At 28.8% G+C, this 23768-nt stretch overlaps 2 protein-coding genes and 1 long non-coding RNA gene across 3 annotated transcripts in view; 1 reads left to right on the plus strand and 2 right to left on the minus strand.

Moving 5' to 3' along the window:
• The window catches only part of LOC107450054 (transcription factor 23-like), a 46136-nt gene extending 40497 nt beyond the window's left edge, over positions 1-5639 (minus strand). The window contains exon 1 of the mRNA XM_071179516.1: positions 5621-5639. The gene's annotated coding sequence lies outside the window, so the exon portion shown is untranslated. The remainder of the gene's footprint in view (positions 1-5620) is intronic.
• LOC107450065 (vitellogenin-6) overlaps positions 1-23768 on the plus strand; it is a 25653-nt gene continuing 1885 nt past the window's right edge. Inside the window, exons 1-25 of the mRNA XM_016065771.3 lie at positions 1-153; positions 1722-1760; positions 2435-2580; positions 3973-4104; positions 5304-5453; positions 6587-6820; positions 7393-7547; positions 8955-9064; positions 9694-9946; positions 10782-10968; positions 11743-12003; positions 12681-12911; positions 13718-13935; positions 14023-14114; positions 14389-14513; positions 15360-15479; positions 16288-16411; positions 17551-17773; positions 18769-19051; positions 19170-19379; positions 20010-20342; positions 20430-20573; positions 21141-21329; positions 22113-22416; positions 23536-23687. Of these exons, the coding sequence (XP_015921257.1) occupies positions 108-153; positions 1722-1760; positions 2435-2580; positions 3973-4104; positions 5304-5453; positions 6587-6820; positions 7393-7547; positions 8955-9064; positions 9694-9946; positions 10782-10968; positions 11743-12003; positions 12681-12911; positions 13718-13935; positions 14023-14114; positions 14389-14513; positions 15360-15479; positions 16288-16411; positions 17551-17773; positions 18769-19051; positions 19170-19379; positions 20010-20342; positions 20430-20573; positions 21141-21329; positions 22113-22416; positions 23536-23687 (4461 nt within the window). The 5' untranslated portion in view covers positions 1-107. The remainder of the gene's footprint in view (positions 154-1721; positions 1761-2434; positions 2581-3972; positions 4105-5303; positions 5454-6586; positions 6821-7392; positions 7548-8954; positions 9065-9693; positions 9947-10781; positions 10969-11742; positions 12004-12680; positions 12912-13717; positions 13936-14022; positions 14115-14388; positions 14514-15359; positions 15480-16287; positions 16412-17550; positions 17774-18768; positions 19052-19169; positions 19380-20009; positions 20343-20429; positions 20574-21140; positions 21330-22112; positions 22417-23535; positions 23688-23768) is intronic.
• LOC139425348 (uncharacterized) overlaps positions 22263-23768 on the minus strand; it is a 23466-nt gene continuing 21960 nt past the window's right edge. Inside the window, exon 2 of the long non-coding RNA XR_011636555.1 lies at positions 22263-22474. This is a non-coding gene — a long non-coding RNA (uncharacterized lncRNA). The remainder of the gene's footprint in view (positions 22475-23768) is intronic.

Below are 23768 nucleotides of genomic sequence, written 5' to 3' on the forward strand. Positions count from 1 at the left end.
AGCTCTTGGTATTTCTGTTTCAATGGTATTGCACAAATCTCTGCAGAGCAGTATAAAAGCATGCTCCAACCCTCAAACGTTCGAGTTGACTTCGGTTTATTCCAAACATGAGGTTCCTTGCAGCTATAGCGTTCCTTTTACTTGGAGTGGCTTGTAAGTAGTTCTTAATATTTGTATTTTAGAGATTGTATAACTCGAAGCATTAGTTAAAATTTAAATATGTATTTGGTGTCTTAAAATACCATTAGAGTTGTTTTTAAACCAGTCAAATCTTAAAATAAATTTTTTTTTATATGGAAATAATATTTTTGCTTGAAATTTAGCTTAGTGTAAAATTGGTTCAGTATGTGCGACTATGATATTTACTTATACTTTAAAATTAACAAACAGTAAACTATAATGACAATTAATTTTTGCCTCAGTAAACTTATTTATTAAAAGTTCTATCTTCTTAATATGTGTTTTAAGGATTATTTTTTTCAACATAACGACACTGGTTAATTATAATTAACTTATTGTAAGTAGTTATAGAATTTAGAATGTTGAAAATAATGAATATTAAATGTTTATTTATATTTATATTTTTTGATAGAATTCAAATACCTAATGCATCTTTTATTGCAATAGTACTACAGTAAGTGAAAGAGCTCTATAATAACTTAAAAATGTGAATGTTTTATAATGGATATAGAATTCTCATACATCTGAAGAGACGCTAATTATATAAGAAATGTTTTAATTAACGACGGTTTTTAAAAATTATGTTCATTATTCTTTGGAATTTTTGTAATAATAAAGGGGTTGGGAATTATCTTTAGTTATTACAAATAAATACTCTTTATCCTTCCTTAATTCGCTTTTTAATTATTTTTTATGCACCTCGAGAAGAAAAAAGTATGATCAAAACTACCAGAATAATTGATAAAATTTACAGTGATTCTGACACTATGGGAACACCAAAAAAAAGGTGTAATTTTTACCGAAGTGCTTTGAAAAGAATTTTTGTAAAATTTGCAACAAAATATGATTTTATAATGTGTGATAAAATTTGGTAAATGACATAAGATTGGGCAATTTTATCAGGACACCTTAGTTTATGGAAGAAAAACCATTTTTCGGTTAAATTTACTTTTCAGTTTAGTAGTTTTTCCTAAACATGTGGTAACAAGATCTACAATTTTGAAAATTAGAATTTTCGGTAAACCATTTCCATATGAATGGAAAAATTAATAAATGAATAGTTAAAATACCGTATATTTTGGTTTTATTAACCAGAAATGGCATTACCATATAGTGCGATATTTTTCCAGACTTTCTTTTTTCCTTGCACTTTCATACTCTTTATATTATATAAAGTACAAATAATTAATAATCACGTGTTTTAAGAAAGGCTCAGAATAGATACATCTCAGCAATGATAAACCAAATGCGGATTTTTGTACCTTGGTAGTTTTTTGAATTTGTGAATTAGTTAGAAAAGATTTAGGTCAATAACCAAATTATATTTTAAGCCCAAATAATTAATAGTCAAGTTTTAATGAAGCTTTCATGGAAATAAATTAAAGTAATGATGAAATAAAAAGCCACGGTGCTTTTATTGGTTAAAGAGTTAATTTGAAAAGATTATAGCTAAAGATTATTCAACTATAACTTGGTTGTGAATGTAAAAAAATTTAATTCATTGAAATTTTACAAATTTACTGAAACTATTTACTTTTCAGATGCCCACCACTCAGCCGAACATAAACTGAGATACCCACGTAAGTCTAATTTAAGCTCTTTTCAATATATTTAAATTATTAGCACCAAATCAATGATTTGCTTAATTTGTAAAAAAAAAATTAAGTTAATTTTGTTCTTATTTTCACTCGCTAAAAGCAGATGAATTAAATATTTCAAAATTACTTTTTTGGATTTGGATTTTATCACAAGTTTAAAGAAGTAATAAAAACTGATTTAATTCATTCTTTTAGTTATTAGATTTACAATAGTAGTTTAGTATGAAAATAATTTTTTTTAAAAAACAAATGCACCCACGGAATTTTTAATAAAAAATATGGAAAACGTAATATCTTTTGGCATTGGATAAAAATTTAAATTATTTATAATTTATCTGCTGCAGTTTATGCCATTTTGCTTGCTGTTTTGTTATACATATTACTCTACTCTTACATAAAAGTAATAAATTGTATTTTCCAAATTTATCATCCATTTTAAAGTTTAAGTCAAATAAGATCACCATTAGAAAGTATAACATGCAATTATTTTTCATTTGGTATGAAAAATATGAATTATGTGTAAAAGACATCTTCACTACTATATATATACTTGGTATTTCTAAACTTTATCTTAAAAAAAACTTCTAAACATAAAATACTGTTTTACTCCCAGTTTTAAGTAAATTATCTGACTTATAAATACTGGTGTTCCACAGAGTTCCATCCCGGACTGGCTCACACCTATGAATTGACTATCAACATGACAGCTGGTGTTCCAGGCCTCAGCTCCCAAGTTTCTAAAGCATTCATTTTTGGAGAAGTCATAATTTTCGCCAAGACAGAAAACGAACTTGTCCTCAGAGTAAGATGTTTTGATTTTTACTTTTTGTGTAAATTAAACGAAAAATAAATTATAAAAGTTGGGAATCGTAGATGAACGTGTTAAGCGACAATTTTTAGTTTGAAATTGATAGAAATATCAGGAACTAATTTTTAGATTTCAAATTGCTATTTAAAAACTAGGCATTATATACTACTAGTTATAACATATCTTGCGAACGTGTCTCGTTGAAAGAGACCCTCTAACCTTTTTTTTTTTTTTGATACAGCAATTTTTAAAAAATAACCCATTAAAAATAATTCAAAATTCCTTTGAAATTACTTATTACATTTATTTATTCCTTTACTTATTATAGAAAACACTATACAATGAAAAAAACTATACAATAAAACAAAACTATCCAGCGCTCTATGAATAATATAATTTTAAGTATGCAGTTTAAGTTTGATGAGAATCGGTAAAGATATGTCAGAAATAATAGTTCAACCAACTTAAAAAATGCAGCATTTATATGCTTTCAAAATTTTACAGATGCTCACAGCGGGAGGTGAAAGGTTGCTCAAAAAATTAAGATATTAGTATTTAGATGTCTTACTTTTTTATATTTGTTATGAGATATCGATTTAGGGTATTAGGATACTTTCTAAGCAAGGAAAAGTACGAAAGTTTCTTAAAAATTCTAAGAGAGTGCCAAGTCCAATATATTTTTTCCAGCAAGCTTTTCGAATTATTCAAGAAGTGTAGATAGTATTATATATTAAAAAATGATACAAAGATAAATAAAGTTTTAAAAATAACTATGCACTCACCTTATTTAAATATAATTGAAATGATTGTAATGAAATAATCTCTTTTGCTTTTATCGAATCTAATGCTTTCATTTTCGAAACTTATTATAATTAAGCCTTAGAAAATTTTTTTTAAAATTAAAATAGTGTATTCAATAAATTTAATTTTTGTGATTCAAGATGCTTGAATTCCCCTGAGTACAAAAATTCTTTAATATTATTATGAATAAACATTTTTTCCAGCTAGCTGAAATTTCTGCAATAAATACTTAAAATCCAGATTTGCAAGGTAATTTTTCTAAATTAAGGTAACTTTATAAATTTTGCAATAATATCTTAAAACAACTCAGATTTAAATATGTAGAAGAAAATCGTCCATATCCAAAATCAAATTAGGTATAAGAAAATATTTTTTAGTAGTAGTATAAACTTTTCTTGAATTACATACATTGACAAAACAATCCCATGTCCTTGTAATAATTTGAAAGCGAAAAGATAATTTCCGTTATTTTTTTTAAATGTCCTTTATTTTTTATTAAAGCATATCCCCCGTTAATGAAAATTTTTTGTGCTAAATGTTGTATCTTATACAATTTATATTTTAATACTGAGGTTACTTTCGCAGTTCGATCATGTAGAAGCTAGTGGTTCTTTGCCTGGAGTGTCAAGCAAAACTCAGCTTCTTAAATACGATGAACAGGGTTCTTTGAAAGAGGAGTTGCAAGTTCCAACTTATGCCAAATACCAGAACGGAAAGGTAAGACAAATATTTTTCCATCGGAAAGATAAAAATCTTAATATTTATGCACCTGAATTTTTTTTTCAGAAGCTTAACGTTGGTGATCAGCTTACATAACGATACGAATCATAAAAGAAATATAAAATATAAGACTGGAAATTTTAGAATTTTTTAAAAATCTAAACTACGGTAATTAGCTTGCTTACATAACAATCTTTAATCAAATACAAATTATAATCTACAGATACAAATTATAATACAAATTATTATAAATTTTTTTGCAAGGGCTAAACTACGTTAATTCATATGCGAATTTATTCGGTTATAGCGGAGAAGACTAAACCATACATGAAAAATAATAGTAAATTTTCGTAACTAATTAGCGTCATAGGCATACACAAAGACGTTGATATGTCATCTTCCCCTCGCTATAAAACTAAAAAATTATATTTTGATTTTAAAATATTATTGATTTTTTATTTTCACTAAATAAAAGTATGCTCGTTGCGAGTCTTATTCAATCTATACCAGTTTATAATTTAAGTGCAAAAAATTGCACTTTTAAATCTACTTATTTATTGATTTTTGTCATTTAGAGTAGTAAAAATAATTTAGAGAAACAAAATGAGCTTATTATTTTCTTACTTGTGTTTTTACAATATTTAATTTAATAAATTTATGAAAAGCAGGCTTTTTTATAAGCATATAATTTAAATACACATGAATTTATTAATTTTTGTTTTAAAATTTAAATGTTAAAAATGTTAGTTATTTGTCAAAAAATTCTTACTTGAGATTAAAACAATTATTAAAATTGTATAAATTGCATTGAAAACAATTGCTAAAATCTCGCTCACTCAGAAAAATAATTTTAAAAATATGAAAAAAGCTGTCATACATGATATCTGAAAAAAATTTCCCTGAAATTTTCTTCCGTGAGGGGAAAAAAATGAGGAAAAAAAATATGTACTCTCTAAGTTTGTGTCAGAATTCAGAAGGTCTGCATTAATGCCGTGGCAATTTAAGATGGAAATATTCTAGGCTATTTGGTTACCAGTTTTGGTTTGTCATAAATTATAACTTATAAGATAATTATTAAGAATTTTTTATTTGTTTTGAAACAACGAAAAGTACCTACATTAATGAGTTTTATAAAAAGGATGAGTATTTTATTAGCTGCTTTTTTTTATTACTTATGGCTTTTTTTAAACTTATAGATTGTCGAATACAGTCAGAATACAACAGAATCTTTGCTTGCACAAAAGATCAGAAGAACTGTTTGGCGAAATCTTCAAGTTTACATAGACGAGAAGTACACCGGAAGTGATGACGTGAAAGATTGGCCAATCACATACAACCTTACAAGGGTAAGCACTTTTCTTCTGAAAGTTAATTAACTCATTTAACGTAAATATCATATCAGAATAAATGTACTCATAAATAAATTAAGAATTTTTATACTTCGCCTTGATCCGTATGTGAAGAGTTACTTTCATGACATTTCTTAAGAAAATTAATTAAAAATCTACATTACCATCGAGATAGAATACTTTAGTGTCATATAGTCTCGCAGTAGTGTCCAAGTGTCATATAGTCTCACAGTATTGTCTTATAGTCTTTAGTCTTTAATGTCACATAGTCTTTTAACTGTGTTTAAATTAAAAGACGTTCTGGATTAAAAGTCAATCAGTCTATAAAAGCAAATTCATTGATTTAATATTAATATTAAGTAATAATAATATTTGATGCAATTTTAAGGAGTAGTAAATATTTCTCAGAAATTATATGTAACAAGCAATTTATTTTAATATTTTTTATCAAAATTATTTCAAAAATAAACAGATTTATAATCAGTATAGTAAGATCGTTCACTTTCAATGTTTGCTTCTTTTTTGATGTGTTGATGAGATTAGGCTTCTGCTTTTTCATCTAAACAAGAACTAATAAATTTTTCAATCTACATAACTTAATTCTTCCAACGATATAGATAAATGATTCAATTTTTTTAATTATATGGATTATTCATAATTAAACATTTAAACCTCGCAACTACACTGAGAATTAGTGGAAGGATCAAAATGTTGCTTCAGTCCAATGTTCAATGTTCTATCACGAATTTATGTTCAATAAGTATTGATTTCTGTGATGGTTATGGTTTAACTTGGCAATGCATTCAGATCAAGACATATTTGAATAATATTATGGTTCAACGTATTTCATAAGCTTCAATAGTGCAATTATCCAATTGTTTACTATTTTAAGCTAAAAAATTTGTCAGAACTATAAAAGATTTTAGTTTTTATTTACACTATACCTATTTATCTTATTTATATAATTTAGTTGCAACTAAGATAATTTCAGTTGAATATGTTTCTAATTTTCTGTTACAATATAACTTAACTTTTGTACTGAATTTTTATTTTGATGATTGTGACAAATCAATATTTATAATTTTAATTAAGATGATTAAAAAAATATACAATCGCGTTACTTTTTATAGGACTCTCCTGCAGGCAAGTACAAGTCTCACTATGCCATAACCGTAAGTCCTTTCATAGACTGGCCGAAGTCCCAGAACGTCTACAACATCAGTCGATTCGACAACTTTGAAGGAATTCCTTACATTGCATACAAGTACCACCACAACTTCGAGAAACAGGGATGCCCAGAAGTCTGCAATAAGGAACACATCGAAAACAGATTTGGGTCTGGATGCCCCACTGGACACGAACCTGTAAGTATAGTGAGACGAAACGAATTAATTTTTATAAAAATTAAAAAAAAAAAAAAAATTGTACAGTCTATTTTAAAGCAAAAAAATGAAAATAAAAGCATTCTTTCTTCCACCAGGGCAAAAATTTTACAATTAATTAACCTTTATACTTCATGGGAAATTGACTAATTGAATTTAATTTATCTCCTAACCCTTTAATGGCGAAAGCGTTGAATCATAGATAATCGCTGCTATTCATACATTAGGTTCTACTAAACCTGTGCACTGAATCAGTGCACATTTGTAATCTTTAAAAGTAAGGCTAAAATCAAAAATATAAAGTTTACTTTTAAATAGGACTTTATTTTCTTTGACTAAAGTTAAAGCAAAATTCAATTGTCTTTTAAATAACTTAAATTAGTACAGCCTAGATAGCATTATTCTTAATTATTAAAACACGTCATTTGGAAACTATTTTGGTAAACTGCTTTCTATTCTATTTCTTAATGTCTATTTATAATAATAGTTCAATATTTATTTGCAAAGAAGATTGATTTTTATTATTAAGTTTTATGGTTATATTTTCATTATAGCATCACGGTCTGATCAAGAGGTCTTTCACACAACATCATAACTTGAAACTTTCCGACAGAGCTGGAGTCCCAAAAATCCTCATTTTCGACACTGTTTACACCAAGGAAACCCACCTTGCCGATGTTTACGACCAAGGCTTAGAAGTAACAGTCGAGTAAGTTGATTTCATTCGTAATTTAAAGGGGGTTAAGGTCACATTTTGGAAATATTTGTTTTAAAATGCATGCAAATTTTTTAAAAGTGTTTTGTAATGTTGCATTTCGGAAAGTTTTCAAAAAAATCTCAACCTGAAGTTCAAAATTTGATTCTTATAATCTTAGATAAAAGTAATCAAGATATTCTTGATCCTTTTCGTCCTTAAGACTCATACATGTCAGTAAATATGTAGAAGGTGCGATTAGTAATTTCCAGGGCTGATCTAAGAACTCATGAAAATATTATAGCAATAAAAAAACTCATTTGAATTTGTTTTGAAAGAACCATCACTTGTAAAAATACACTGTAAAATTTTTTGATCAAATTACGGTATAAAGTACCAGTACTTTGGATGCATCATCCATAAATTCCCTTTTAATGTAAAATTGATTTTTTCCTTAAAATATTATACCGTAAATTTTACAATAATGTTGATTTATTTAGAGTGGTTCGGTGATTTTTCCGTAACATATTCCGGTTAAAATTGATTTTGTGGTAAAAAGTACCGCCCCCCTGAGTATCTTACCGTATTTGATACGGAATTTCTTACAGTATATAATGCACTTCTATAGTTGACTGTCAAAGTTTCAGAAACAAATTTTAAAGTTCTGTTTTGGAAAGCTCTTCAAATCGGACTTTCTTAATGACTTCGACATTCTTAAACTTTAATTTCCATTGACGAGTTTTTCAGTTTCGGAAACAAATAGTCTGGAAGAAACTTGTTCGAAGAATGTAATGAACTATTCATCTTCAGAATATCTAAAACCAAACATATTCTCTAAAGGAACAAGGTTCATGAATGTAGAAGTCCTTTAGAAAATATTATAGCCAGAACTGAGGAGCATTCCAAAGAAGGATTTTAAAAGTTGTTTCTGGATTGTTTTTCACTTAGTTTTGCATTATTCAAAGTAGGAAAAGTAGGGAATTTTATCAACTTCAACAGAATTCAATAAATTTTCGACCCACTCTGCTACCATAATTAAAATGTATCAAATATTATGTAAAAAGCAAAAATCAAATCACGTCGAATATTTTAAAACCAACTGAAAATGGCAGAAAACGATTTCAGTTGGCCGTTAATCGTTCCAATTGTTTACCTAGCGCACATGACAAAAAACAAACAAACAAAATTAAATCAAAAGATGCTGTTGTAAATTGCAGCAATTTTTTACAGTACATTATTTAAACTTAATATCAATGCAACAATTGTTTTCCTCTCGTTTACTAATTTTTTTACAATATCCTGTAACACTTTTTTCTTTCCTTGAATAATTCTTCTATATTTTTTCCTTATTTTTACACCATTTACTTTATTGCATGTAATTCTTAAGTATCTTTTATAAAAGTATTTTTTTATTCGTTACAGGTCTACTCTCAAGTATGAGATCGCAAATGATGATCAAACATTTGATTATAATCGAAACCAGTTAGTTAAAACAGACCTCGATGATCTTACACAAGAAGTTCAAGAATCAGGTGAATACGAACAACTCATTTCATTAAAATTTAAAAAAATGTATGTTTTGCTCTCGTTAATTAAGAGTATTCTTCAAAACTTCTTCGCCAAGGAAAATAAAACTTTCTCTGCTTTAATACTTTAAACTCTAAGCAAAATTTTAATATTAAGCTATATATACTATGTAATTTAAAGAATTGTTGAGACTTTAAAGCAAGTAATTTTTAAGCATGTAAAAAATTATTATTAATTTTTTAAAGTTACAGTTTTAGCGAGATTTTTCATATTTGAATGAATCCAAATAAAACTATGTTGGAGGAATTTTTCAAAAAAATTCAAAAATTCGATTTCGATTAGACTATTTTTATAATCAACAAAAAGAGCTAGGCAGAACCTAACAGTTATAACAATAGGTTATTATTCAAGAAAAAGCATTGTTTCATATGGCAAACAGCCTTCGAAGAAGGATAAAAATCTTTTCAACCAGTTATCCAGCTTTTTATCTTGAACGGTTAATTTAAGTTTTATAAAAATAATTTTAAGCTTAATTATAATACTTTAAAAGGTTTTCGATAAGCTTATTAGTATGTGAGTCTCCTCTTCACTCACGAAAAACTTATTTATAATTTTCTAAAACTTATTCTTACAGCTTGGGAAGATTTCTGCCAGTACCCAGACACGTTAGAAAAAGTTAACGATGCCAAGAGACTACTGAGTGAAACTGCTGACGTCATCTTAGCTGATGAAAACCAGAGTGAAAAATCAAAAGAAGTTGGAAGAAATGTAGTTACCATTCAAAAAATAATGCAGAGATTCAAGATTGGCGATTTCAGAGCACTCAAAGATTTCATTAAGAGTTATCACCAACTGGAAGCAGCAACCGAACAAGAAAAAATTATCAGGTAAAGAAATAGTTTTTTAAGGCTGTACATTACTTAGGAAAAGAAAAAAAAAGAAAATGATAAAAATATATTTCAGTTTAAGTTCCGAAATTATTAGTGCTTCCGAAATTATTAGTTTTTAGTGCTTCTATTTAAATAAAAAAGTAGATTTTTTTTACGTTCTCCTGTTTCAACATGACTCCAGTTAGACACTGTAAAATAAATCTCGAAAATTTGCTTGTTACTGACAAAACAATTTTACGGAAACTGCTGCGAGTTAGTATTTCGTCAAATTGACAGAATTGTTCTCATCACTTGTTTCAAGAGACGAATTTCAATCATAAAGCACATTCGATAAATAAATACAATATAGAGATAGAAAATGAGAATTTTCAGGAATTAAATTCGGTAAATCTGACTAACGGGAGTGCGATTTTAACTCACACACCGTCGCATTATATAGTGGAAACCGTTTTAAACATAAGTTAATAAATGAAGACTTTTGACTGTATATCAAAATGACATGTGAGTAAGAAAGTAGTTTCGTCAATCATTTGACAGTTAAGAAATTACATGGTTCGGAAATAAAATGATTGTTGAAAATAATGAAATTGTTAAACTATCAAAAAGGAGAGTTTTATTCCTACACGTGAAATTTTTTTTTAATACGGAAAATTATGTTGATTTTTGGTTCAAACCACAGAGTCATTAAGGTTTTCAAAGCCTTTGCTTTATTCATTTTAGGGCCAACTTGCATAATGTCTCAGTGTTTTTCCTTAAAGCTTATGCTACTTTTAACTCAATTTCTTAAATAGATTGCCGAGTATATAAGTCTAACTGATTGACAATGTTACAGGCAACTCTGGTTGGATATCTTGCCAACTGTTGGAACTGACGATTCCGTTACCTTTATTGTGACACACATCAAAGAAAACATCAACGCCGATTTGAGAGGAATCTCATTTTGGGAATCTAAATCAGTCTTGGAAGCTCTGCCACAAAACATTCACCATCCCACTAAAAAGACAATCACCGACCTCTCAGTGAGTAATACTTTTTAAAAGGGAAAAAAATAAAGATATTTTTCTTGAAAAACTTCTAAATTCTTTGCTAAGTTTTATTAAATCCACTAGCTGAAATTTTTTTTAAATATTTTGAAAGCCAATGTTCATTTTAATTAATTGTGCATATTGCGCTTGTTAAATGTTGTTTGAATATATTTTAAATGAGATTTTGATTTAATACATCAAATATATATTTTTACAAATACATCAAATACATTTTTTTTTCACTTTTCAAATTTTAAATGCTTAAATTTTTCTCTCAATACATTCAAATATTGTTTAATTGCTTTAGAATGTAAATTTAAATTGTATTAAAATAATGAAATATATTTTTTAATTTTGTCTTTAGTTTTATGTTTAGTTACTTTATGCATCTGTTTTAAGTTTAGATAATGGAAAAATACATAAATGAAGTTTAATATGCCCCAATTTTTATTTAAAAACGAATACAACAACAAAAGACCATCTGTAAGAAAACAGAGATCAATGAAAGGTTTTTTCTTCTTTACTTCAAACCGTTTAATCAAAATGTGATCAAAGTGAGCTAAAAATTGTAAATAACTAATTATATGAATGAAACATTGCCTATTCAATCCCTTAAAAAGTTAGTACAGACATTTCGAAGAATATAAAAATGGGCAGGTTTACTATTTTTCTAAAAAAGGACTACACCCCTTAATTCAAACTAATATGTTTAGAGAGATAAATTTATCTAAAAATGAATATTCTAATGAAATGAATTCCTTTTTGCAGAGACTCCTCAATGCTAAAATCCCAGAGACAACTGGATACACTTTGTTCTACTCCGCTGCTCACATGGCAGTGGCTCGAGTCATTCGCAGAATGTGCGCATACCCCCTTCCAGAGCAAGATGAACAAAACCTTCAATCTAGTCAACAGAGTTACAGCTTGAGGAACATGTGGCAATCCCAATCGGAACCATTGAAAGAAGGAAGCGACAAGTTCCGCATGTATCTGGAATGTCCAGAGAAAGCTGCCACCCATTTCATCGAAGTAAGAAAAAGAATCACACTTTTTTAGTAAAACTCATAGAAACCTCAAATATCATTGGCTAAAACTCATAAATACATAATATTTTGTAAACAAAATTTAAATGCCCCACTTTTTTTTCCTTCTTTTGACTAAAACTCAGAGAATCATTACATTTTATTGACAAAATCTCAAAGATCTCATTTGGACGAAAACTTGGGGTCTATTTCGATTTGGTCTATTATTTCTCTCTATTTGACAGTTACTAAGTCAAACAAGATGAAATTTTAGGTTAAAAAATTTTCCTTACCTTTGAATCCATAATTTTTTGATGAATAATTAAAATCTTCTTTGAATATAAAATAAACATTTCGTACCAAGAGCAAGATAAGATTTTAAACTTAAGTTTTCGTATTGCAATTCATCAGTGAATTTTTATTTATTACTTATTTATTTATTAATGACATTCTAGTAAAGAAATTAGGAAAAAAATGTCTTATCTAGTAGACATTAACTAATTTAAATGTGATTCACTCTGAAATTAAAAATAATTTTACCATATGTTTGGTCCGATATTTTCGTAAAAGAGTAATATCACTTTTCTGGTAGACATTAATTAAGTTAAATGTAATAATGTAATTTTAAGGCGAATATTCTTTTATATTTTAGTAAATAATTAATAAGTAAAATCTCCTTTTCAGAGGGTAACTGATTCTCTTCTCAAAACTCAAAACAAGGCCAAGAGGGTAATTTACATCGAAACTCTGTCCCTAACAGGACTGCCTGAAGTGTTGCCCACTCTGAGAAAGTACGTCCACTCTAACCCTAAAGACAGGAGTATCTTCCCTGGACTCACCGTCAGTTACGTCGACTACATCAAGACATCTACCATCTTCGCCCTCCACAACCTTGCTGGTAGATCTCCAAGACAAGTAAGAATTACTTATTTAAATCGGAGACTTAAATTGGGATATGATTAGCTTTAGGGAAGCTTAATTTATTTGGAGTTGGATAACTGAACTGAGTTTTGCGTGGTTTGATACTATCAAACTAAGTCGAATTTGATTACAGTTGGAAGTAGGCTAAAAGCATCTTTGACAAAATTAATGTAGAAAGAAAATTGTCGATTTAATTTTCGGAGGAAATCGGCCTTTTTAAATATGTTTTAATTAACCTAGATTACATTTTTTAAGTTGCAGTACTAGAGATTTCATTCCAATTCATATTTTAATCATAGTACAGCTTCTAATTAAACTAAGTAGACCATATAAGCTTTGCAAAGCATAATTTAATTCAAGAAGTATAAACTGATAATAAATTAGGTTAGTTGTGTTATGTAAATAAATTGCTACAATCTATAATCTCTAGTACTAAAAACTCGATCTATAACATCGCATATGTGTGTCCAGATTTTCAAATCTTTAATCTGGTTGAATTGAATTCAAATTACGATACTATTATGGGACAAACTCGTTTTCCTAGAGAACTTTTTGAGTGAAACTAACACTTACGTTACATGGAGAGTTGGATTATATGAAAACAATTGGAAACTAATTTATGATCCACCTACCGATCTTGATATTTAGACGTAACAATATTCTGTTAATTGTAAAAATTCATACCTGGATGTACTAAATGCTTATAAAGTCTTCAAGAGAATGCTCAATTTCGGTTTTTTTTTACCACCCACCAATACAATACTATATTCAAATAACTGAAATATGTAATTGTTTGGCAGGTTCAAGACATCTTAGTTCCAGTGTTCTTCAATGTGACATTACCTCCTAAAGTCAGAAATTCCGCCTTCAGTGTTTTAGTGAAATCTCAGCCAACTTTGGCTCTTTTGGAACAGATTGCTGCTCTAAGCTGGAGAGAACCAAGTGAGGAAGTAGCCAGCTACGTTACTTCTACTTTCGAATCTTTCGGAAACAGTTCTCTACCATGCTACCAGAGTCTGTAAGTATTTTAGAACACTAAATTTAAAGACCACGAAACAAAAAATTTAAAAAAAAGTTTTTAAAACTAATTTCTCTTTTATATCAGTTCTCAACGCCTCAGAAAGGTTTATCCTCAACTGAAGAGGCATGATGGTGGAATATTCAATGCCAAAAACATTCTTTTGGACGTGTTTGACGGTGAGAATGCTTTTATGATAAAATTATTATGTGTTACAATTTATAAATGTCAGTATAGTTCCAAATTTTAAACTTTTAATCTAATTCATGTTACTTTAATAGTTTTTAGTAAACAAGTTAAATTTGGTTATATGCATATACTTTTATGCGCAATCAATGCTATTAATTTAAGCCTGTTGAACAATAATTACTTCTTAAAAAGTGATAATTTTTGATTCACCATTGGTACTTTCAGTTTTGGGTACTAATTCCTTTCTATTTTCCTCATTGATAGAGTTGACTGGTTATGGAATTGAGAAGCGTTTCGAGTACATTCCAAGCAACGAATCTTTTATTCCAAATATTTTCTACAGTTCTGTTGGATATAACGTAGGCAATCTTAAGGACTATGCTTGCCAGGTAAGAAAATAATTTTTTTTTAATATTTCGAATAACGCATCAATGCATTAAATTTATATTTTTAAAAATTTATAGATAATCAAATATTATGCTACTAAATAGAAATCTTTTGACTATTGTTTCTAAGTTATTTTATTGCCAAGTTATTGTAAGTTGTAAGTTATTTTATTGCTAAGTTATATTTTATTGCCAAAATATCAGAATTATTAATTCTAGTCTCACAGTTAGTAGTAGCCCACTATGAATATTGTTCTTTGAATATTCATTCAAATGACTTTAGCTCCGAAATATTCGAAACAAAAAAGAAAGTTCATGATATAACAGAAAAATCCATGATGATCCAGATATCCATGGATGACAAAAATTAAATATCAGGAAAAAATGGCTAAAAAAATTAGGATGTGAATCCTAACAACTTATATTTCACTTAAATAATTTTGAAAATAAATTCTTTTCAGCATGTTTTCGTAAATTTAGTTTTCGAAGAGATAAAATCATTATTGGTGGAAAAATAAATTACAGCTTTCTTCCATCCTTTTATAGATACACTTCTATTCTCTTTTTTACCTCATTTTCATTAGGACATTAAAAACATAGATACATTTCAAAATTCCGAGTTTTGCTTTCATAATCGTTTAATTTTTAATTGCCATGGCTACAAATGATACTTAGTAAGGCATGGTGTGAATACATAAAAACAAATATATTTAATTTCCATACATTATTACTAATTCTAAGCTAAAGCCTTAATGGAAATTGTTATTTTATTATGATCTCTTCATCTTGTACTTAATAAAACGTTGTTTAATCTCAAGATTTCCTTTTTTTCTTAATTTTTTGTTTTAGGTCGCAGGTAATGTTCAAGGAATCACTTTCCGTCAAATCTACGACGAAATCCTTAAGCGTGTCAGTTTGACAGCGCCAGCTGACATTTCAAAGGAATTTGAAAAGACTCTCTTCAGAGACGTAAGCAAGATTTCTCATTTTATGATCCTACTCCATTAGCATAAATTATATAAGAAATAAAATAACTACGCCATAAGGGTTACCCATAATATAGTTACCCTGTCAAAAAATGGAGTTCGAAAATGATGGTTATTTGGGATCAAAAAATAATATTTAGGTGATTAGAAAAGACTTATTTTCAAATACTGAACAATTGTTACAGATAACAAAAGAGTGATTCTATTAAAAGATATTATTAACGGTATCAGTATAATTTTTGTAACATTTCAATTTTTAAAAATATGTTAAAAAATGCAAGCTTTTATTTGTTCTCTGATCCACAGAAATGACTATATTTTTCAAACACTAAGTAGTTTTCAAATATTATGAAGCGCCACGTTCCTGAAAGATGTCATAAACATTGAAAATATGTTTCAAGTGTCATGATGTTGAAGAAATTGTGCTGTTATCTATTAGGGAAAAACTATTGTATTGGAGATAAAATTATGAGAGAAATCTTTTCTTCCACTTCATAAATTGAAGAATAAATTAATGGATTTATTTTTTACTTGCTCTTTTTGAGCGATTAACTTAGATGCACTTCGCATTGATCCACAACATCAAGCGATTTCATACAATCGTAATTCACATTTTGGCCTTCAGAACTTATACTTAGTCTTATAACAACTACACTGCCTGAGAGATTTCATTGAGTTATATATGGTTTACTATATTCAGAGAAATAATTTTGTAATTCAATCATATTTCATAAATATATAATTATTTCGATCTAAACTTTTATAAAACTGCTTTGCTTCCTTTTTTACAGGTGACCCTTGTATCACGTGACCCTGAACCCTGGAAAGCCATTTTCTTCCATAAGATTTTCTACTCCACTTCCTATTACTACTTGGACGCTAATGATTTCACCACACAAGATCTTTACAAGATGTGTAAGTAACAGCAGATTTAGGATCGATAAACTTTACATCACATTAGACAACTATAATAATAATAATTTTGAAGAACTAAATAAATCATTTTAAATAATCGTATTTTTTAAATGAAGGAATTTTTTTAACGAAACAACATATGCTTAGCGGTTTTATATAAATCAGGAACGTCCGTATACTCTTCTACAGAACATTTATATTTGCGGAATTCTAATGAAATACAATCTCGATAATCATCGAGAAGGTCGTGGCACAAAAGAATACGTGACCGTTTTTTTCATAAATGCATCATAAAAATTTAATTTGTTGGTGATAATTTCCCAGGTTTGCAGAAAGGATAATTCTCAAAAAAATATGTTTTGTACGATTGCAGGAGGTATTGTTTTTCTTTTACATAATTATCACAATCACTTTCAAATTTTTAAAAAAAGGTGTAAGAAGTGAAGAAAAAATCAGCAGAATAATATTTTCAGTTCCAAAAATTGATGTTACATTATAATTATATTACAGCGCGTGATATAATTGTATACCATTTTAATATTTTATGACATATAAATGCAACGTTTACATTGAAATAGGCAAATATTTTATGACTTATTTGTTTGTAAATTGCTACATTTCAAGAAAAGATTGGCTTTATTGCCATTCAATGTTTAAGTTTTCTAACTTAAATATCAATGTAAAATATGAAAATTTTCCTTTAGGTGAAAATATGTGATTTTTACGTATTTTTGGTAGAGAAAAACCGAATCTGTAATTATGTTTAGTTTACTAAGCCTAATTTTTTTCCTCTAAAATTTCAAATTTATACACAAAAACCTTATTCACCTTTCCGCAGTTTTAATAGTCAAAGGCATTAGGAAACGAAATACTTGAAAATTCATTAGAAGTTTGGCGATATTTTCTTACTAAAACGGTACGCGATGAACTATTCAGATTTTGATATTTGAATCAAGCATCTCTTGCTTATACAGAATCACAAAATTTTTTCTAAAATATAAGGGAAAAAACTCAAAGCTGTTGAACAAAAAAAAACCAGCATACAATGCTATTAATGTTTAAGAAGCTTTCGTTAGTGTTGAGTATTTACTTTCATCAATATATATGAACTAAATTTTTTTTGTTTATTTGGTGATTAGTCCTGGACTTGTTCACATACTACGTCAAGGATCAAGGATCAGAAGTCAGCGGACATTTTGTCAAACTCTACATTCCAACATCATTCCACAGTAAGAGCATCTTCAAGGCCGTTCCTTTCCCTACTCAGTTCGAAATGAAGAGCCCACTTCTCTTATCCCTCAAATTCAAGTTGACTTATCCAACTGAGAAAATTTTGGATTACAAAATCGATGTCCAACCAAGGTGAGTTACCTCAAGGTCCTCAAACGTTTTTTAAAAATATTAATTTCAACAATGACAATCAGTGAATTACAGTAATATAACCAGAATAACATCTAAAAAGTACCGTGATATCAATTGTTGAAATAATAAGGCATATTAGAACTTTGTTATTAGCACTATTTACAAAAGAATTTGATTCAGAAATTATGTTTTATATAGAGAGTATTGGCAAGAACTTGTGACAGTAAGAAAAATGAAAATCAAGTAATATAATAACTAGATTAAAAGTATTATTTTCAAAAAACTTATTTCTTAGTTTCAAGGAAATTCGTATTTGTTTTAACATCGAAGTATGATATCATGTATTTTAAGTTCAGGAAGTATAATAATTTGTTTGCGAATTCGATATATATTACGGTTCAACTACCTCCAAATTAAGCAGTGTAGTTAAAAAGTAAGTTACATTAGGGGTAAATTATATTGGAAAAAAGTGCAAGAAACCTATTTTAGAAATGCTTTATAAAAATTAATAGTTAGGAACTTATTTTTGATAACGCCTAAAAAACATCTCTATTAATCATTGTACAATTACATGTAACCTAATCATCCAGTTCTTGATTAGTGTTTTTGAAGCAATGAAAAACATTTGGTCAAAAAATTTTAATGACTTATAAGTTTTCATTTTTGAGACAAGTTAAGAAATGAAGGTTGATCGAAAAGAAAATTTGATATTAAATAATACTTTTAATATAAGTCTTTTTAAAAATTAACTCAAAAAAAGTTTTTAACATAAAAAATTAGAAAAAAAACTTTTATAATTGTATAAGATTATTTTTATAGTTACTTTGTAATATCTGTTACCTTGCTATAATTCGAATTGAAAATTTAAATCTTTCATTGAATAAGAGGAAAAAAATGATGGATGTGATTTTAAATGTTAAATTATTGAACCGTAACATAAACTTTGGATCTTTCTTTTTGTATTAAATTATTTGAACACGCTTTTATTATTTTAGTGTATACCACTCACACATTTTCGTCAATGAGATTTTGAACTTGGGTGACTGCAAGAGGGTTGGAGTTTACTACGAACAGAAGACAGCTGCCTCTTACCCATTTTTAGCCGCCATCAACGTCGAAAGGAGTGGTAAACTCAGCTTTTCATACAAAGTACCCAAACTCCCCAAGACAATTGTCTCACACAGATCTGAGGCCGGAACATACTCCGGAAAGGACTACTTGACACCTCTACCAACTGAAGAGAGGAGAACCATCAAGACACGACCCACCCAATTTAAGGTAAATTTTTATTAGCGTTTATGTCCAAACGGTAGAGCTGTAATAAAATATCATAATGAATTAATTACTGAAATTACTCTCTGTCCTGGCCTTATGATTCATTTTATTTTATTTTCAGTATCCCGTTGCATTCAGCTACTTTGGACTGCCAAAATTCACTGGAGAAATCAAAACTGAAGATCTTCCATTTTCAAACGATCCCCTTCCACAAAATTGGCAAGAAGCTGCTCTGTACGTTCACAGGCTTTACATGAATTCTGGATGGAGACGAAGATCTGTTGAAATCCAAAGAGTACCCGAAACTATTGGCGAACACAGTAGCGATGAGGTAAGACTATTTAATTGTTTTAAAAAACTAAGCCATTTGGAATTGTACCTATGATAGCTTCTCATAATTAATTACGAATTTATCGGGGTCTTTCCTTGAAAACATAAGCCTATAATATTACTTTTGTACCCACAAATGAAACAGATTAGGATAATTTAATGATTCATGAAAAAATCTAACTGTAAAGATATTTACTGTCTGTAATAAAAGTTAGTCTGCACCTGTTCTGCATTCCCCCTGAATTTTGTACTTCAAAATTGATAAGTTATTTTGGGAGGTCCGAATCAAAATTTTCAAATATTGGATTATTTTTTTAATGCTAAATTTGTATAGAATTCAATTTTCGAAAACTTTAAAAGTACATTATGAAATAACAGCAATTTCTTACAATGCTGGTTGATTAATATTATTATATTACTAAAATATGTTTTTATTTTGCAGAACAGAATTCCAGATTGTATTTTTATAAATAAACTCTTTTTAATTTTGCTTATACTTTAGGGCAATGCAAGACTAGGAGTATATTGCTCAATTTTTTTCTTTATGTACTGTTTTGATTTGAACATGCCAAACTTCTACAAAAAGTTTACTTTACGCAATCTTAAATCATAAGTACCTAATTTTTTATAGGTTGAATATGAACTTAACTATTGGAGGAATTACAAGTACTCAAGCAAAAAACAATCTGAAGCTAATTGGAGTCAAGGTTTGAAATTCGATGATAAACTCACCGAGAAGGACACAAGAGCTTATGCAGCTGAAGGAAGGAAGATGCACGAAAAAATAAAGACTTTGAGCCACATCCAGGACAATGTTGAGTTCAAAGTACATCACAGATCATCATCAACTTCAATCAAAGAGTCAGAATTCAAGTTGGAATACTACCACACATTCGGGGGATATTTGCACTTGCTGCACATGAATATCTCATCAACCTCACCCTTACAAATGACACCAATTGTTGTAAGTACACACATTTTGCTTCCTGTGATGTAAAAACTTAAGACAAAACAAAATTAGAAAATTTAAACGCTTTTGTTCTTCATGCAGGTAACTGCTGATTACGCCACTGGTTTCATTAACATGCCAAATGAATTTAAGTACGAACAGAAATACGAGCAGAAGGGAATGGCGATTGGAGCCGTGGCTTTCTGCAAAACAACTCCATTCTTGAACCCAGCTATCGCTTTCAAGGTGCGTATTCTTATACTGCTAAATTCATTTATTTGAGCGATATTCATTTTGAAATGCATTGGTATTTCATTAAATACCGATAAAATTAAAATAAATACTACTTTTTTAATATCCTTCTATGTTCAGTGACATTTATTGACATGACAGTTAAAGTTGAAATTCGGAAGATGAAAAATTTGTAATCTGCGGTGAAAAAAATGTTTCATAGTTACTGAGAATGTATTTTATATAAACCATCGTTCTGAAAACTAAGCATAATATTTCAACATTCACTTCGTTACCACTTCAGTTATCACACATGTTTTTACGCTTTTAAAAATTTCTTTCTTATAAAGCGGAACTTAAGTTTGATCAATAAGTGTAATGTATGCAAAATTATTATTTCTTACCGTTATACGTAAACATAATAAATGTGTCCTTCTATAAGAAATTTAGTATAACTGAAACGATTCCTTTTTTACACCTTTATCAAACCTTAATAAATGTGTGACATAAAACACAAATATATTGTAAGGTTTTGTTACAATAATGGAATTTTATGTTAAAAATGTAAAACTATTTTGGCAGTCTGTGTTCCATTACACACCTTTGGGTGAAGTGCTGCCTTTGGAGGAACGAGTGACTTTTGAACCAGATACCAGTGCAGAATGTAAAAGAGATACTCGCGGAGGAGCCGCCCATTCTCCAGCATGCATCAAGGCCATCAGAGAAAAATCTATTTACAACCACCTGAGAATGCACACTGTCTGGACAAAGGTAGATGTTCTTTTTTATAGTTCTATATATTGAGGGATAACTAATGAGTTTAGACAGAATGGAAATAAATTTGTTTCTTGTTATTTCATATTTGATATCATTTATGCAATTTTAATACAAATCAAAGTCGTCCCTGCTAATAATTCGGGATGCCCCAATAAGAAAACAAATCTTTAAAATTAGGAAGCAGTTACAATATATTTTAATTAATTATGAAACTCCTGGAAGATGCCAGGCGATAACCCAAGCTTTGAAAAAGGGTATTAGAGGTTGCCTCTCTGAATACGAACCACAGTTATGGCAAAACCATAAATAAAACTATCATAAAAAGAGTGCATATATAATCCAGAAAAAATGTGTTACCAGATATGCTGTTTCAGACTAAATTGTATGATTGTTTTACTGTATGATTAAAGTAAAAAATTCATTATTACATAAAATAATTAACAATCAACAATTATTATTATTATTGAACTTCGAAAATTTTATACGCTCTTAGAATATTTTTTCCTATTTTTTTTAATCAGGATATGATTTACTAGATTTTTTTGTTGTCTTGTTACGTTTTAGTGCCACTCTACATAATTGTCTTTTTGGTTTGAGGGAGATCCCTCTGTCTCCAGCCATGACTTCAAGTTTTCTGTTACTATAAATTAAAATTTTCCACTTTATTAATGTTAGAGAAATGACGTTTGTTATGCAAGAACCAATTCCATTTATTTATTAATTTTGATTTAATTTGTAGAAAGATTATTTTAACCGATACAAATTTTAAAATTTCAGGATGTTCCCTACTATGTATTCGAACTCGGAAAGCTCGTTGACCTGTCTATGAAGAATTCTTACTTTTCACACATTGGAGTAGCTAAAAAACCTTTCAGCCCAACCAGAGACACAAGTTCACTGCGTGTCGAAGCAACATATATTGATAAAATGACTGACGAACCTGCCATCGATATTCATGTGGATAAACCCTCTGAGATAGTCAACTACACAATGGTTCCTGCTGGAATATTGAAGCCTCTCTCCAGCATTGAAAGTGTCTATGAGACTTATGCTCATGATTACAGCAACAATACATATCCTGGTATGTAATATACGAACAATCATATATTGACTTCTAGTGCTATGGCAATGTTGAGTAACTGAAAAAAAAAACTTTTGAGTTTATTTTTTTTTATGGCATACAGGCTGGTATCATAAGCCTTAATCTAAAAATAATCTATCATTAATTTTAGAAAGAGTGTGATCTTCAGTTCACTTTTAGCAAGAGCTATTAGCATGGTTCGTTATTTTATGACTAAATACTGAGTTGAAAATTAAGCGTTAACAATGTAAGACACTCCGCAATTCTTGATTGAATTTAAAAGACGATTCAAGAAAAACAAAAACATGCAAAACAGTTTCAGCTTTTATAATAACTTAATTCCCTTTTTCTTTAAATTTATTCTAAGGCTTTAGAGTTCTCGAAAATGTTATTTACTTAAATAGAAGCAGCAAACAAACTGACGTTTTTTTTTATAGATCACAGAGCAGTATTTCTGACAAGAAATAAGGTTCTTACTGTCTGCATCAACTGAAAAAATGATTTTAGATAAACTTTTTATGCTCCAAACTATTAGTATGCCAATTAAATAAGTAGATCCAACGACTGAGTACTTCCAAGCTATTAGTAGGAAGGTTTTACAGGTGCTTATAGTAACGTCAAGAACAGAACTCCAAACCTATCACTTCGTGAGAAAAAGTGTGATAAACTTCTCGGCAAAAACGATTACCCACCCTCGAAATATAAGTTTCTTTAAGAAGGGCTGCCAAAAAACAAGCGGAAATAATTCTGATCTTATGCTCCTGTTTGATTAAATTTCATAAATACAAATTTTCAGACTACGGATATTCAGAACGGTTACAAAAATATTTATAGTTCGAGTTTTGAATATAAAATGTTAAATATAAAATTTTAAATATAAAATGTTAAATATAAAATGCTAAATATAAAATGTTAAATATAAAATTTTAAATATAAAATGTTAAATGAAAGAAGTGCTTGATAGTATGAATATTTTTTTATTGGCAGATAATTATTTGTAAAAAGCTGTGTTACATATTAGTATCTTGAAAAATTCCTACAAATGAACTATTTTTTTCAGATTTATCTTGTTTGATAGAAACATTTATTTTAAGTCATTCCTGAAACTTTTCATTTTAGCTTCTTGCTCAATGACTGGCAATTATGTTAAGACATATGACATGAAAGTTTACGAAATGGCCAAGCATGACTGCCCCTACGTCCTGACAACCCACTGCACTGAATACAAGAAGTTCGCTGTTATAGTCCAACGCAGTCGCTCTGAAGTTCCCGTAAGTCATTTATGAATAAAAGCAATGCTAAGTTAAGTTAATGTTTTTTTTTTTACTTCTGCGACTAAAAATCATTTTTTG

This window comes from Parasteatoda tepidariorum, chromosome 4 (assembly GCF_043381705.1).
Source record: "Parasteatoda tepidariorum isolate YZ-2023 chromosome 4, CAS_Ptep_4.0, whole genome shotgun sequence".
Classification (NCBI taxonomy): Eukaryota; Metazoa; Arthropoda; class Arachnida; order Araneae; family Theridiidae; genus Parasteatoda; species Parasteatoda tepidariorum.